At 53.7% G+C, this 14,707-nt stretch overlaps 5 protein-coding genes across 7 annotated transcripts; 1 reads left to right on the top strand and 4 right to left on the bottom strand.

Moving 5' to 3' along the window:
* Nucleotides 1-6: 6 nt before the first annotated feature.
* H310_12465 (hypothetical protein) lies at nt 7-2,196 on the bottom strand. 3 transcript variants are annotated; one of them, XM_008879518.1, is made up of 7 exons: nt 1,982-2,194; nt 1,767-1,928; nt 1,354-1,717; nt 1,057-1,291; nt 798-941; nt 612-739; nt 7-551 (listed from the first exon to the last, which is right to left on the bottom strand). In XM_008879518.1, exons 1-7 carry the CDS (start codon nt 2,147-2,149, stop codon nt 412-414), a joined length of 1,341 nt encoding a protein of 446 aa, XP_008877740.1. In that variant the 5' UTR covers nt 2,150-2,194; the 3' UTR covers nt 7-411. The 3 variants fall into 3 exon arrangements, with proteins under 3 accessions (XP_008877740.1, XP_008877741.1, XP_008877742.1); XM_008879519.1 differs by having other exon boundaries at nt 612-941; XM_008879520.1 differs by lacking the exons at nt 7-551; nt 612-739; nt 798-941 and having other exon boundaries at nt 961-1,291; nt 1,982-2,196.
* A 1,815-nt stretch (nt 2,197-4,011) lies between these two features.
* H310_12464 (hypothetical protein) lies at nt 4,012-4,936 on the bottom strand. Its single transcript, XM_008879517.1, has 3 exons — nt 4,793-4,936; nt 4,570-4,737; nt 4,012-4,523 (listed from the first exon to the last, which is right to left on the bottom strand). The coding sequence occupies exons 1-3, from the start codon at nt 4,923-4,925 to the stop codon at nt 4,129-4,131; spliced, it is 696 nt and encodes a 231-aa protein (XP_008877739.1). The 5' UTR covers nt 4,926-4,936; the 3' UTR covers nt 4,012-4,128.
* A 319-nt stretch (nt 4,937-5,255) lies between these two features.
* Nucleotides 5,256-8,581, top strand: H310_12463 (hypothetical protein). Its single transcript, XM_008879516.1, has 8 exons — nt 5,256-5,709; nt 5,772-6,304; nt 6,370-6,661; nt 6,709-6,810; nt 6,860-6,975; nt 7,027-7,185; nt 7,240-7,701; nt 7,751-8,581. The coding sequence occupies exons 1-8, from the start codon at nt 5,277-5,279 to the stop codon at nt 8,522-8,524; spliced, it is 2,871 nt and encodes a 956-aa protein (XP_008877738.1). The 5' UTR covers nt 5,256-5,276; the 3' UTR covers nt 8,525-8,581.
* H310_12462 (hypothetical protein) lies at nt 8,542-10,311 on the bottom strand. The gene is made up of 2 exons (XM_008879515.1): nt 9,218-10,311; nt 8,542-9,157 (listed from the first exon to the last, which is right to left on the bottom strand). Exons 1-2 carry the CDS (start codon nt 10,268-10,270, stop codon nt 8,885-8,887), a joined length of 1,326 nt encoding a protein of 441 aa, XP_008877737.1. The 5' UTR covers nt 10,271-10,311; the 3' UTR covers nt 8,542-8,884.
* A 295-nt stretch (nt 10,312-10,606) lies between these two features.
* On the bottom strand, nt 10,607-12,095 carry H310_12461 (hypothetical protein; the record flags this gene model as incomplete). The annotated part of the gene is made up of 3 exons (XM_008879514.1): nt 10,607-10,870; nt 11,065-11,251; nt 11,308-12,095. 3 exons carry the CDS (start codon nt 12,093-12,095, stop codon nt 10,607-10,609), a joined length of 1,239 nt encoding a protein of 412 aa, XP_008877736.1.
* Nucleotides 12,096-14,707: the final 2,612 nt, after the last annotated feature.

Genomic DNA, 14,707 nt, shown 5'->3' with positions numbered 1-14,707 from the left:
GTACATGCCAGTTGTCGCAGCGTGATTTTCAGCTCACCGTCGACACGATTTCACGTTTGGCATCGAGTGAATGCCGCGTCAAGTTGTTGTCGAGCTGGCAAATGGTCCGCGCACTTTCGAATTGTTTGCACTTGTGGAGCTTATCTAGACTTGGCAGTGCCAATCCCACGATTGCCAAACGCGGCGGCTCAGCGGTGAAACCTTTCGTTCTCATGGTGCAGTCCCAACGAGACGATACCTCCATCCATCGCAAAGCCGCGCGCACGACGACCTGTGGAGTCCGCGTTGGGCAAATCCATTGGGCTCGACCTTCCCCCATTCGACACGTTCCTGGTTCGATGTATTCACATGCCATGGCGAACGTTGGCGAGTGCACCAAAGTAGACCAGCGAGCGAACCAGTGACAAACAACTATCGATAGTGCTTGGATGGAATAAGAAACTGCGTCACGGCTAGCCCCAAGACAGATACGAGACCCGACACAACCAGCACCATCGACACGCCGGACGTTGCTTGAATATAGCCGTACCAGTACGCCCCAACGGCAGCGCCTACAACAACGATGAGACGACTTCTTGGCCACCACGTTGATCTCTCTCTTTGCATCGTACCAAGCTTGCCTGCAGCGGCCGACATGCCATTGAATTGAACGCGGACATCGGACGGGAACAACTCGGCCGGGAGCGAAAACGTAGTGACATTTGGTCCAAAATTGGAAAAGAAAAAGGTCAACCCGTACCTTCCCAGCACAACACACATCAAACTTTGCATCACAACTCGACATGTGTGGAGCGTACATGCAGAAGAGCAGCGTCTTGAGCGGCAGCAAAGTCGTGTAAAACAGCCCCATGACCAAAAACAAGATTGCCATGGCGAAGAATCCCTGCATCTGGATGTGCTTGAAGTCCATGGTGCCCATCATGAAGTACGACAAATAGTACCTACATACAGGCAAAGTAGGTTTAGAAGAGATGCACCGCTGCAATTGCTCGAGCGCCCGAAAGACAAAGTCTTGGAAACAAAACACAAACGAGTCGAATCAAGCGGCGGACGTACCCTGGCAGCGCAATCAGGGACGTAAAGACAGAAAACTGGGCAATGTCGACCATGCTCGTGGCCACTCCGTCGTATAAACCGTCGAGAATGATCGGCGTGAAGAGAATGTTGCCGTAGAACGTAATGTCAAACAAAAACCAACCCAAGGACGTCCCGAGAAATTGCTTGTAATATAGTCGCATGGCGGCCGAAAAGCGCAGTCGGTTCGGGTTGTGTTGGCTCTTCAAGAAGGCCTCTACAACATTCCTATTTCTCCCGTCGTGGCACAACAAATATCGAGACTAGCTGCGAACGTACTCGTTTCCTCGGACGTGATAGCTTCGTGCAAGACAAACACCCCAGGCAAAGCGCCGAGCCCAAGCAGGACACGCCACGTCCACTCGTGGCTAAGAGATGTTTCGAGAAGGATGTAGCACATCAAGAAGCTCGCGAGTTGACCCCATCCCTGGAAGCTGAAGACCGCCGCCACACGCTTGTTGTTCACCACCGGGTCGCTCCCACCCTCAGCTGCTGCTGCGGCAGACAGTGGATACACACCACCGACGCCAATGCCAAGAATGAACCGACAGATCGCAAGGGTTGAGTAAATGGAAGAGTTCCAGGGAAGAATGGCAGACGCAACGGCGCCGATGACAGTAAGAAAGAGCGTTAAGATCATGCCCTGTAGTACGCAATGCCATTGACACTCCATCAAGAAAGCAACAATTTACCTTCTTGCGGCCGAGAACATCCCCAATATATCCAAAGATGAGCTGGCCAACAATGGCGCCGACGAGCGAGCAAGACGTGATGGCGGGAATGCACGACATGTCCAATGTCGGGTTTGTCTCGGTGACGAGAGGCACGACGCTTCCGATGATCGCTAGATTGTACTGAATCATGCGCATCAGCATTGCAGTAAACTTCCGCAATGACAGGTTCCTACCGCAGTGCTAAAGTTGGCAACCGCAGACACGAGGACTCGTTGGTTCACTTGGGCAGTCGACGCCGTCGAGTCACTGCGCTCGAGGAGAGGTGTGTAGGTGGACTTTTGAACCACCGTGGCATTGGGAGGGCCCGTCAACGGTGGCGCGTACGTCTTGCCATCGTTCATGTTCGACGTGGACAGCGGCAGGCTCCAAGATTCGTTGCCGGCGATGGGATTTCCGAGTGGAAATTTGCACCCAAACGCAAGGGGGATGTATTATCCGGATATCGATCTTCCTTCTGATTGGTGAAATGAATCGATATGGTCCAATCAGATTGCTTCATATCCCTCCTCGGATATCCGAATATCGAAACGTCGGTACTGATATATTCCGGATAATGAAACATCAAGGATTTGGCAAAAATCCGCCAAAAGATTATCAAATTCGGCAGCCATTGTCCGAATTCTTGAGTCGGTTGTAGAGAGTGTAATAGCAATATTGGACAGCCAGATTCGAAATCCCCAGGCCTCTCGGCGAGCAAGGGGCGATTTCTCGGTGGAATCTCGACCAAGATGTGGCGGCGTGGCCGCGGCATCAATATGCCGTAGCGCGCGATGGTAATGCTAGCGTACTGTACAGGTCGCAGCCGCGGCGGGATCGGCATCGCGTGGGATCGACAGCGCGGCAGGTACTGTGGGAGGAGCGCTCCAACAGCCATCGCTTGCCCATCCGTTGAAGCACGGAAAGTGAATGGAGACGTTGTAGTCCCACCCCAATGCTTTGATTCGGGCTTTCGACCGTGGACGACACAAGTACACGATCGAAATCCCGAACCAAAGCACTGGGGTGGGACACTACGTCTCCATTCACTTTCCGTGCTGTGAACGTAAAGGGAGAACATAGTGCGAGGCCAAGAACATACTTCATGGTGCAAGCGAAGCATCCGATCGATGTCTTCTCCGCAAAGTCCACAGTTTGTTGGCTGAGGCCCCTGACCATGCGCGCTAGTACTTGTTGTCTCCAGCTCGTTCAAGCCAACGACATGCAACTTGAAACAAAAGTTTACAATATTTGCAAAATATACAGTCAAAAACGAGTAAAAGTTCAGATATTTTGGGTCAATTGTAGCTTTAAAGTCGCGCACGAATTGAAAATACTCTTCAAAATCGAGAGGTTGATTATAAGCAGCGCCCGAACGCCGCGGCCGATACGTCAGTCCAAGCGCCATCGCCATGCGATGTGCACAGAATACAGAGAATTTCGATATCCATGACGGCAAGTGAAGCACGAGGGGAGGTGGAGAGTTTGTCGACACGGTTGAATTCGTTCTGCATTTCTTCGACGCGAACATCGAGACGAGGTGGACGAATGCGCACGCTGGACCCAGTCGGGGGCTACCAGGTGATAGAGATTGTATACACGACGAAGAATACAACGTAGCGTCGCTCCACCTACGAAAGCGCCTTGGCCTGCGTCCCTGTAAGACTTGGTCGACAAGGACGAACACCACGTAGCTGCAACTCCCAGGCGCAATTGGTCGAATGGCAACATGACGTCGTTGGACGACGTATTTATGGTTCACTATAAAGGGAAAAAGGTCGATTGGTCGCCGTGAAAAGTGTCGAGTAAGCGCAGTCGTTGAGGTTGCCGTCACCCTGGCTGAAATGTGGGAACGCAAGGACGAATGGAATGCAACGTTATCTTTTCCTGGCACGACGCAATCGGATAGACACTGACAAGTTGCCGGAGTTGCCGAGGTTGTGGCCGAGTAGATCGGGTCGGTCGACACCCTTGCCAAGCACCCCAGGGATGTTGCAAGCAGGGAGCACCGCACGGCCGCGTCTCCCCAAGCCATTGTCCTCGACTGCTTGCAAAAACGATCCAAAGTCCTCAGCGAACGTAATTTTGTTGCAGTCCTTGGCCCTGGCGTGAGATGTAGCAGCCCTAATCTCCGGCGCGAACAAGGACATGGTGGATGCGCTGACGGCAACTGCGACGTAAATGGGCTTGAACCCCCCAAGGTCTCGACCAGGCCGATCGCTTGGGACGCCCCAGACACCAGTCGCACTGAATGCAGGAGCAATATATGCGCCCCGTTATTTCGTGTTTAACTCGTCATTAGAATGAAATCTACCAACACCTTTCTGCTGGCAATGGGTTTCTACTAGGATTCACCAAACAATTGCAGGTCCAAGTCGTCCTCCATGATCGCTTCCACAGCCTCCTTCTTGGCCTGTCGGCCCAGTGTCACGGTTGGGTGCTCTGTTCGGTGGCGAGGGGCTCGCTCAGCAAGGGCGAACTTGCCCCTCGTCGATGTGTCTTCAATGCCCCGCTCAGTGTACTGCCCCGACCACGTCGTAAAGCGATGCAAGAGGATGCCCAATTGCACAGTCAAGTCCACTTCGAACAAAGAAGTGGATGGAGATTGTCGACGTGGCTTGAAGTGGGGGAGGTGAATGAACCCGTCGCAGATACCGCGCTGCTCCGGAGAAAGATCGCCGCCTTCGTTGCCAAGAACAAATGCAGTTGACGGGGCAAATTCCGCGTCCTTGTCCAAGCCTACAGATAAAGCGATAATCTACAGGAGAGTATGAGATGTGCGTACACATGGAGGTGTCCATGTTCTTCAACGTCGTTGACGAATGCAGGCCGAGGATGCGGCAGTTGCGCGCCTTCAGGTACGCATACACTTCGTCACAAGTATGGAATGTGAGAACTTCGACGTATTTGTGCGCGTTGTGCCCGCCGTGGGTTCCGAATCGATCCGACCCAACTACATACATATCCCGTCACGCTACCTGCTTGAAACGTCAGCACAAGGAACGCACCCACAAGAACTTGCTTGACGCCAAATGCACTTCCTGTCCGAAGAAACGTTCCCAAGTTCTTGCGTCCCATCATATTGGACGCGATGAGGTAGAACTCATGCGGTCGCGGCGGTGGCGGCGCGGATGTGTGCATAACACTTGAATTCCACCAATCAAACAAATGCATGAAGCAACCAACCAGCATGGATAGTCCTCCTTAGAAGCAGGTTGATTCGCCACAATATTACCAATCAAACACTGCTAAATATGAATCACGGGACAATTGGACCAATGAATAGTAAGAACGACATAATTTTTTTCTAGCTTCTCCCAATTGATTTTGATTCGTGCTATTTTGCGATTTACATTGGCTGAAATATCTGAATTCTTGACCAATTAAATGCAATATTGATCATATTCTACTTTAATTGGCAGAAAATAAATGAAACTGTCGTGGCGAATGAAACCGCCATCATCATCGTTCCGTCGTCATGCTGGTGCGGTAATGGACTCTTCCGGACCTCACCCACCGCCGCCAAGGGTTCGCGTGAATTCGCGCTTGCTGCAAGCGTCCGCCAACCTCCAGGCGGTCAACAGACCCCTCGACGACGTCACATGTCCAACTCCATCGTCTCCCACTCGGCGTGGAGGGACCCCAACACTGAAACGCAAGAAGCCGATTTACGTTACCGACAATCCATCGTCACCAGTCCCTTCCATAGACACACCCGACGACGGTCCGACCCTCATCCATGTCTCGAAGACCCATATCCATGCCATCTACGGAGGCACGATGGGATTCTACTCGATCTGGCTGGCTGTTCCATGCGAATCCACCGTAGTCATCCACTTGCTCGTCCAGAACGACCGAACGCGATCAGTGCGTCTGTCGGCGTCTCGAATTTGCTTTACTCCAACCACGTACGGATTACCCCAGGGTTCGTCGTTACCACCCGTCCATGCAGCACGTGCATACTCTGACGCGGTGGACTCCTTGTAGCCGTCGGGGTGCAGGCTGTGGACGTGACCCGGGACGACGATATATGCATCCAACACCGCGTGTTCAGCCAAGATGAGCGCTTCGATCAGCTGGATGTGCCGCCGATTCATGTGAAAGTGTTCGGGAACGAAGCTGCTTTCGTGTGGTCGTTTGGGGGTGATGCGATTCTCCAGGACGTGACGACCAACACATTTGCACGGCGACGACCGTTGTTGATTCCAGGGATGAAGGAGATTTTGCCATCACCGACTAGCCATCCAGACGCAAACCCCACGTCGCCCGTCGGCAACGCTCCACCCCAAGCTCCGCGAGATGTCTACTTCAGCTCGCTCGCGTGCGGCGAAAACTTCACTGTCGTCGCAAGCTCCCAGTCGTGCTTGGCCTTTGCGTTTGGTCAAGGCACGGATGGCGAATTGGGCAACCACGCGAGCTTCAGTAGCAAAACGCCGTGTCGACTGCCGTCCCAACTGTTTGCCACCCCCCAAGAACGACCTGCGATTGTGTCGCTCAGCTGTGGGAAGCACCACGTTGCGGTAAAGAGATTACATCGTCGACCTCTGGCATGAGCGCTTCGTTCACGGACATTCCCATCATTCAGGTCGCGACCCGCGCAGGGCAGCTCTTCACGTGGGGCAGTGGTCGCTTTGGCCAGCTGGGGCATTGCAACTACCTGGACATTAACTCGCCCAAGCCAGTGCAATTCGACAAGCAGGACGCTCCAAACTCCGCCGTCTGCACCAGCATGCTCTTAGAAGGAACGATTGTGACTTCGGTTGCGTGCGGAGGGTTCCATACCCTCGCCATCACAGACGTCCAACACGTGCTAGCTTTTGGTCACAACAAAGCTGGCCAGCTCGGATTTGGTCACCGCCAGTCGCGCACGGACCATGGTACGTCGCCGCGCTTCAATATGTCCTTCTGACGGTGGTTCGTCTAGGCTGGCGGAGCTGTGTCCCGTGTCGGGTGGATGGGCTATTGAACTACGCAATTCACCAAGTGGCAGCAGGCGTGCACCATAGCGCTTGCATCTCAACCCATGGTAGTTTCCTCTGAGAGATGCACCACGGCTTATGAGTACATGATCCAAGGCGATCTGTTCACGTGGGGATGCGGGGTTGACGGCCGGCTCGGCCACAACTCATCGGTCACGTACAGCACCCCAACGCTGGTCGTCGCCGTCCAGCTGCTCAAGATTTTGCCCAAGGTATATTCTCGTACGCCGTGGCCACAATGCCATGACGCGTACGGACTCTAGATGGTGCGATGCGGCGGCCGCCACTCGGCGCTGATTAGCGACACCGACCAACTGTACACTTGGGGCGCCAACGATTTCGGGCAGCTCGGTGTGGGCGATGTACGCCAGCGGCTCTCACCCGCTTTGGTTACATTTCCCACAAAATCGCCCGTCTTGGAGGCACGTTGTCGACCTCCCGACGCATTTTCCAACTGAATGATGCATTGGCTGTAGGTGAGCCTGGGGCACTTCCACTCGGCTGCTATCAACGCGCGTGGAGATGTTTGGACATGGGGCTACGACATCAATGGAGGTCTCGGAATGGAAAGCGATGGGTCGGTCCATCTCTCGCCTTGTCAAGTCACGGCCCTCGCTGGGTTTGGGGCGGTGCAAGTGCAGTGCGGGTGGAGCCACACAACAGTGCTCACGAAACGAAATCACCCGATGAAGCGCACGACGGCGCAGGGTAGCCCCCGGAGCATGTCACGGCGATCGAGCAATCAAATCGACATTGGATCTCCATCGATCCCACGGAAACCGGTGGCCCCAGACGCCGCCTTGCGAAGACACAAGCGACCGCAGAGCGCAACTCCCCGCTCCACCAAACCCACTCAGACAGATGAGCAAACACAACCTGACCCGCCCCCAACACTCCATGCCTTTCACAAGCGCATGCAGCGCGTGCGGCCTCAATCGGTAGGCAACAAAGCCCTTGCGAATGGCACGTCTAAACAGTACTCGCCAGGCCCATCCTCGCGCCAGAAAATCCGATGAAAACCAACCAGCCCCAGCCCATCGAGCCCCGGTCTTAGTCGCGGCGGCCCACATACCCCACCCTTATTTACGAAAGAATCACCACAAGAATGCCAAGCCCCCCCGACCACAGACGGCGCGACTTGCAGATCGACGGCCCCCCGATGTGCCCCCACGACTGGTTGTGCATCCAACTCTCGATCCGCGGCGGTCGAAAACAAGTGTCCAACGAGCCATCGCGATAACGTTTGTTGGTCGACTTGCCAAGCAAGTTGTTGAGAAAGTTGCCAATGCAGCAAACGACAAACTCGAGTCGTCCGTGCACCAACTCGACCATCACAGACTGCGGTCCCACACCGCACTCTACCAACGAGTATTCACGCGGCAAGCACCCGTTCTCCCCATCACGACGCCACGTGTTTATTGCCGTCAACAACTTCCCCAGCAGCCCGATCAAGTTCCCGAGCAACCGCAAGGGGACGAAGGGCGAGTCGACTTCAGAAAGGTCGCTCCACCAACGATGACGTTGGAGCAATGGACGACTCTGGTCGACTCGGCAGGGCCGACGCTGTCGTCACTCTCAAGCAGTGACGCCTCGTCGATTCCTCGACGACCTCGACCCAAGAGCGCTAGCGTCCTCAAAACGCCGCTGCCGTTGGCGCTCTCTCTCGAGATCGAACGCGAACGGAAACATGCCATCGAGATTGCAGGATCCGTGCTCAAAGAAGCCCAGTATCAGCACCATAAGCGGCTCTGGCTGCGGTAATCGCAACAGAAAGGGTCCATGAGTTGAATCGCTCAGTGGAGTGCCCTGTGAATGGGATGTATCGGCGCAATACTGCCACAATGATGAAGCTATTTTTCGAGGCTCTGCTCGCTCAACGTCAGCCTAACCAAGGAGGACGCAACCTAGGAGCACTCGGTCCATGACGCCAGCCAGCGTTACATCGCAACGCCATGAGTATATACATCTCGACACCCCGCCCCATGGAATCAAGCGACGAAATCAAGCCCCGACCATCTTGGCGTCGATAAAACGTGCCCTTGATCGCGCAGAGATGCGCTGGTTATCACAACAAATTCAAACTGCGCTGGGCGATCTGTGCCTGGATAATCCATATTCGCATTACATTGAGCCGTCAAAGTCCACGGACCGACCAAACGAGAGAGGAAGCGTACACCAGACCAAGAGCAGCCCCGCTGCCCCCATCGTCATGCAAGCCATGGCTTGATAGTACTGTCGGTGGGGAAGCCAGAGCGACCGCTGCGTCACACTCCATAGAAAAAAGCCTGGGACCAGGTACGAGAGCCCGATGCCGCCGAGTGTGCCCATCGCTCGAAACAAGTTGCTCAGTGTCGGAGCCGTCAACGCGATCACCCACGCCGAAAACACATACACCTACTCGGCACGGCGCACACGATGATGTCATGGTAGTGCTCCAGTCAAGGCCCAACCTACCAGTGCCACGATGAGCCGCATGCGTGGCGCTGCCAAGAGAGCTGGAATCGTGAGTTGGAGTGTCTCAAAGAAAGGTTGGTACGTCATCGGAACTTTGAACAACATACACATCGACAGCGCGATTCGAATGCCGGTGACGTTCCAGTCGTCGTGGAGCCCCATGACGATATCTTGCGGGGGCGCGCCGTCAAAATACGAGAACCCAGCGAGCGACGCGACCATGTAGAGCGCAAATCCTGTAAAGAGCAGCGAGTGCTGAATGCGGCCGATGCTTGATTTGTCGACGAGCTCGCCGTAGGACCGCACGAAATTGAACGGACATGAGAAGCCGAGCATGAGGAGCGGAACTGTGTACGCGACACCATCGAATGTGGCCCAACTCACCCACGTGTTGTTTTTCGATCGAGGAAGAAGGACGACTGTCGTGGAAGTGGAGCTAGCCGTCCGCGCTGTTAGCCACCGCTGGACGACATACCAAGCGAGGACTCCGGCAATGTAAAACGCTGCAAAGACGACGACTGCGTTGGTGTATCGAAGCGCATGCAGTGTTTTCGCCAAGCACAGCGGAATCGAGGCGAGGGCAAAGACCGATGCAATTGTCGATGGCCCCACGATAGCAAGGGCCTTCAGCGGAGTCAGCAGGTCGACTGCCAGCACCATGAAGAGCACAGTCGCCCCGAACAACGTCAACAATGTCAAGCCGCGCAGCACGGCAGCCATCCAACCGCCGCACAGCACTTGGACGAGCCCTTCGTAAGAGTACTCGCCCGTGACGTCGCACGCAACAGTCAAACATGTGAGCGCCGCATGCGCCAACACCACTGTGACAACGAGGAGGGCCACCCATAGCAGGATCGGCACGGAAGCCACTGTGCTTGGATAGGTCAAGATGCCAGCCCCGACCATGGCGCACAACGTCCCGGTGAAGGTCGAGAACGCTGTTCCATGGACGTCCAAGACATGGCCGGCATGGGACTTTGGCAACAGAGTCGATGCTTCGTTCACGGGAGACAGTGAAAACGCTGCCGAGATCTGACGAAGCGGCGACGGCATCTATCTGGCAGGGGATGATGACTCGGTGTGTGCTCAAGAACAAAAGCATTGGAACGGCCTGCCGTTTCGCCTCGAGTTGAGCCCGGAACGCCACCAACGATGTGCTTCGATCAGAAAGCACTTTGCAGCCACGAGTGGACAACGAGGTAGAGGTGTATGCAGTGCGTTATCCCGGGCGAAGCCAGAGATGCTTGTTGCTTTTTGTGGAGACGAGCTCGCAAGGTGCTATTCCCGAATGGTGTACATCGCACGACCCAACAAGAGAAACGACGTATTCAGTCGCCAGCGCACATGGGAATGGCATGACTACATTTCGTATCGAAGAGGGCTAGCTGTCTAGTAAAACCAAACCATCTTGATGATCGAGATGGTGGAGAGCGAGACTCCCGTGAAGATCATAAAGGCAGCGAGCACTTTGTACCATCGGATCTGCGTCGGCGTGTACTCTTGCTGGTGGTAGTCTTGTTCGAGCATTTCCCACAAAAACAAGCCTGGAAACCCAAACGAGAGCAAAATCCCCGCCGTCGCACCGACCCAGTCCATGACGTATCCCAGGTCGTTGGCAGTCACGGCCAGAACCCACGTCGCAATCAGGAACGACTAGTGAAAGGAACCAGTGAGCCATGACAACTCACAACGGCACGCAGTTGATTCGATTCCAGAGCCAAGCCATCCGACGCAACCGGGACAAACCCTTGCATCCTTTCGCGCACAACACAGCGTTCCAACAAGGCATCATTCAACCACACGCCATCTCTTGCAAAGGTGAAACGAGCACACATGTGATGCCCTACCGACGTCGCCGCGATGCGGAACGGCATCTTCGGAAACATGCCATCCGCCATGTCCTCCATGACATCGCGCAGGGGCTGGTACGTGATGGGAGTTTTGCAGATCATGCAGAGACCCAGTGCGATCCGAACGCCGTTGATGGTCGGGTTGTCGGCGGCAAACCCTGTCAAGATATCGGCCGGGGGAAACCTGCCATCGGACTTGGTCAACTCGATCGATGGACAACGGTCAAACAGCATGTGTACCCGTGGAAGCAAGCATAACCAGCCAGCGCCGCGGTCAAGTATAGCGCGACGCCCGAACCGAAGAGGAGGGCAAACACTTTGGTCATGGATGGCTTGTGCTGCAGCTCGCTGTAAACTTGCGGGATGTTGAGGTGCATGCAGTAACTCAGTGCTTGAATCGGCACGGTGTACGCGACGCCACGAAACGTAATGGGCGACACGGGTTCGGCCGGCCACGGGTTCTCCTGGGACACTGCTTGGAGCAAAAGGACGACGACAATGTAGAGCACGCAGCAGACTACGACCGAGTTGGTATACTTGAGAGCGGCGACGGTGTCGGGAAGACAGAGCGGGAGACAAATGCCGGCAAAGAGGCCACCGAGGACAAAGCGCGAGAGGAAAGGAAGGAACGGCTGCAGCATGTCGGTTGCAATCACAACGTACATAACAACTGCGCCAAAGAGGAGCATCATGACGAGCCCACGCACGATCCACAGTTGGAACGGATGACGCAGACGCTTGGCAAGGGATTCAAAGGACGTCGCACCGCTGCCGTCGCACGCAATGCAGATGCACACGCATCCTGCGTACGCGAGAAGAGCAAACGTGACCAAGAGCACCGACGACGGCAAGACCGGCGTCATTTGCATCGTACTGGGAAGAGTCAGGATGCATGCTCCCGCCATCGTGCTCATTAAACCCAGGTAGGACGTCACGACCGTGCCCTCCTGTGGCGCGACCGCTTCGTCGTCATGGAGCGGTGGGAACTCTGTGTAGAGAAGCGGCTTGGTTTCCGATGGAGTCGGCATGCTGCAGGGTCAACACAAGCCAAAATGGTGTGCTCCAACTTCCGATCGACGAATTCCCTTATTCGAGTCTATCATTACCACATGAATTCAATATTCCCAAGTGACACAGCGTCTGGCGAACGGTAAGGGAGCCGTCGCAGCTGGTCGACCGCTGCGAGCCCAAGAATGCCGTCGGCGCCATGGCCTAACAACTCGGCTATCCTGACGCCTTGATTGGTGGTGGAGATGCCATAAAATGCGGCTGATTTAAGGAGACTCTGTGTGTGCCCAGAGCACCTTTTATGAGCTCTCGGGCCAACCACAGGGCAGTGGAAGGGGATGTGTGAGTCGTAAAGAGTGCAGTAGAATGCATGAGGCTGAACGAATGTGCTGCCGGTGGTGCCGTCTGGGGCGGCTCTTGGTGGGGGACGTCACGGTGCCCGCAAGTTGCTATGGCGTTTGCTTCAATGTCTCTTTCGAACGACCTTGTCGCTCAGGCAACCCTGACAAAAGGTACACCAGGCAAGGTCCAAACAGTGTCCAGTTACAGCTTGGCTTCATGACATCCAAATATCACTCATTCCTGTCGACGCATATACTCCATCCGTTTGAACTTGTTTTTGGTGATAGGAAGGATGTTCCTGCATCCAACACCAACAAGCATGTCTCGACAGCACTGGCGATAAGTGCAGGGTCACCCACGAAAATGAATGGTTTTGTGAAATGAAACGAACGACTCAGCAGCATACGTGGAGCATGGACTCGACATAAAACACGTGAAGCTTTCACAAATGAGCACGCATCCTTCCGCCACAGAGTGGTGATGCGCGTGCCTGTGGTCGCAATGTCGTTGGTACACCGACACGGACACGAAAAATGCAGGTTGGAGAGTGGATATGAGGTTGAAAGAGGATTGGCTGAAAACTGTTTGAGGACAGGGATTGAGAGCTTCATTAGATCTCAAGTGCTTTTCGCTCGATGCAAGCCATGAGATTCAGTTCCTGCGCAATAACTCGTATACTTCCCAAATCAAATCGCAAGCACGAAACAACAACTTTGACATGATGTGGACGATGATTCAATTGAAACAATTCGATGGAAGACTTCAGAGCAACAAACGATTTCCGGCATATGCACGTGCAGGAATAATGGCACGAAAAGAATGCTGTGCTCCTTGATAACCACTGTCGGCTAAAAAGGCCCACACGTCGGGAAAAGTGTCAAACAAGGGACAAGTGTCGTCCAATTGGAGCTCCGAAGGATTTTTGCCACGGAATGAACCGTGAAATCCATTGCACTGGTAAAAGAGGGTTTTGTCGTGGAAAGAGCCTGGCACATGATGACTGACGTTCAAAGCATAGCCCGATGGACTGACAGAGACCTTCACCTTTTTGCCATAAAGTGTGTACATGGACTCATTGTAGTTTCCCATGGGCCTGTTGCTCTGCTGGATTGTGGCGTCGGCAGGGTACAATGCAGCAGGAAAGCTTTGGAAATTCTTCCCAGTGGCAACAAGATTGCTCATTGTAAGCAGCTTGGCTTCATCTTGAACAAAAGTTTCGTAGACTTGGTCGCGAATTTTCAGCAAAAACTTAGTGACCATTTTTTCAAATGATGAAGCTTGAAGTCCAAACAGGGCAGCCAGGAACTCCCAAGTTCCTCAAAGACTTCACGACAGTGTGCAGCATAAAGAGCATGTCTTTACCAGAGTAGGGACATTTGCGTCCCTTGCCGACGTTCCATGTACCAAGAATGCTTGGTTTGATGGCGAACCAGAGCGATTCAAATTCGTCTTGAGAAAAATTCGTCATGGAGTGAATACTGTCGAATGCCGCAAAATTGTCGAAGACGGGATGAATTGAATCACCATCGTCTGCATCATCGCGTGGGGCTGACGAGTGGCGATCACGTTCGTTCTGGCGTTTTGCATTGCGTTTTACGACAGCGAGTGTGGCTTAACTCACGAGCTGCATATCACGGCGTTGGTTTTGTTGCGTGGGGGTTTCGCGGGGCATTTTGGGTGGGTTCGAGGAGTTTCAATTGCAAATGAGGTTCCTTTGACATAACTTGTTCATAGCCTATTCCACAAATGTACTTCGTAAAGACTTGGCTTTCGTCACTGCCATGAACAACATGCCGAGAGGACGAGATCCAAATGGTAGATCAAGTTATTGCCTTGTATGTCGATACTTGCACGAAGTTCGACTTATTTCCAAAATACATGCCGAGATATCAGTTGACAGGGAGTTTTTACTGAAATGCAAAGAAACACGTTTTGAGGTCTATTATGTCGCTGTGAAACCCAACTGACGCTCAACAAGATGTCGGCGACATCGAACGACATGTATCATCGACAATTTTTCGAGTTGTAATAGGTAAAATGACATGAAGTTGAAAATTGAAATTCGCTGTATAAACTACGGATTGGTCGTCCTCGACGCCGTTGGGCAACATACAGTGGTGGAATCACATATAGGACATTTCGGATAACTCATCGAAATGACCTGCAAATTGGACCATCTGAAGCTGACAGGATTGATCAATCGACGATATCAAACGGCACAGTGGACGTTCACGCAACCTCTTGACGAGGTTTCTGAGAGATCGCAACAGCTATGGCAAGAAGAAGCGCA

The sequence above is a fragment of the Aphanomyces invadans genome, assembly GCF_000520115.1.
Source record: "Aphanomyces invadans strain NJM9701 unplaced genomic scaffold supercont1.39, whole genome shotgun sequence".
NCBI classification, from domain to species: domain Eukaryota; phylum Oomycota; class Saprolegniomycetes; order Saprolegniales; family Verrucalvaceae; genus Aphanomyces; species Aphanomyces invadans.
This window is presented reverse-complemented; position numbering and strand designations above follow the sequence as displayed.

What these genes read in the sequence shown, in the direction of transcription:
- H310_12462 (XM_008879515.1), bottom strand. Translation starts at nt 10,270, where the DNA reads ATGCCGTCGCCGCTTCGTCAGATCTCGGCAGCGTTTTCACTGTCTCCC. An exon ending in TGCGGCTCATCGTGGCACTG is followed by an intron (nt 9,158 to 9,217) that starts GTAGGTTGGGCC and finishes CGTGCCGAGTAG; the next exon opens with GTGTATGTGTTTTCGGCGTG.
- H310_12464 (XM_008879517.1), bottom strand. Translation starts at nt 4,925, where the DNA reads ATGCACACATCCGCGCCGCCACCGCCGCGACCGCATGAGTTCTACCTC. An exon ending in CGTCAAGCAAGTTCTTGTGG is followed by an intron (nt 4,738 to 4,792) that starts GTGCGTTCCTTG and finishes ATATGTATGTAG; the next exon opens with TTGGGTCGGATCGATTCGGA. An exon ending in GAACATGGACACCTCCATGT is followed by an intron (nt 4,524 to 4,569) that starts GTACGCACATCT and finishes CTTTATCTGTAG; the next exon opens with GCTTGGACAAGGACGCGGAA.
- H310_12463 (XM_008879516.1), top strand. Translation starts at nt 5,277, where the DNA reads ATGGACTCTTCCGGACCTCACCCACCGCCGCCAAGGGTTCGCGTGAAT. An exon ending in CACGTACGGATTACCCCAGG is followed by an intron (nt 5,710 to 5,771) that starts GTTCGTCGTTAC and finishes GACTCCTTGTAG; the next exon opens with CCGTCGGGGTGCAGGCTGTG. An exon ending in AGCGCGTGCGGCCTCAATCG is followed by an intron (nt 7,702 to 7,750) that starts GTAGGCAACAAA and finishes AGTACTCGCCAG; the next exon opens with GCCCATCCTCGCGCCAGAAA.
- H310_12465 (XM_008879519.1), bottom strand. Translation starts at nt 2,149, where the DNA reads ATGAACGATGGCAAGACGTACGCGCCACCGTTGACGGGCCCTCCCAAT. An exon ending in TTGCCAACTTTAGCACTGCG is followed by an intron (nt 1,929 to 1,981) that starts GTAGGAACCTGT and finishes CGCATGATTCAG; the next exon opens with TACAATCTAGCGATCATCGG. An exon ending in GGCCGCTGCAGGCAAGCTTG is followed by an intron (nt 552 to 611) that starts GTACGATGCAAA and finishes TCGTTGTTGTAG; the next exon opens with GCGCTGCCGTTGGGGCGTAC.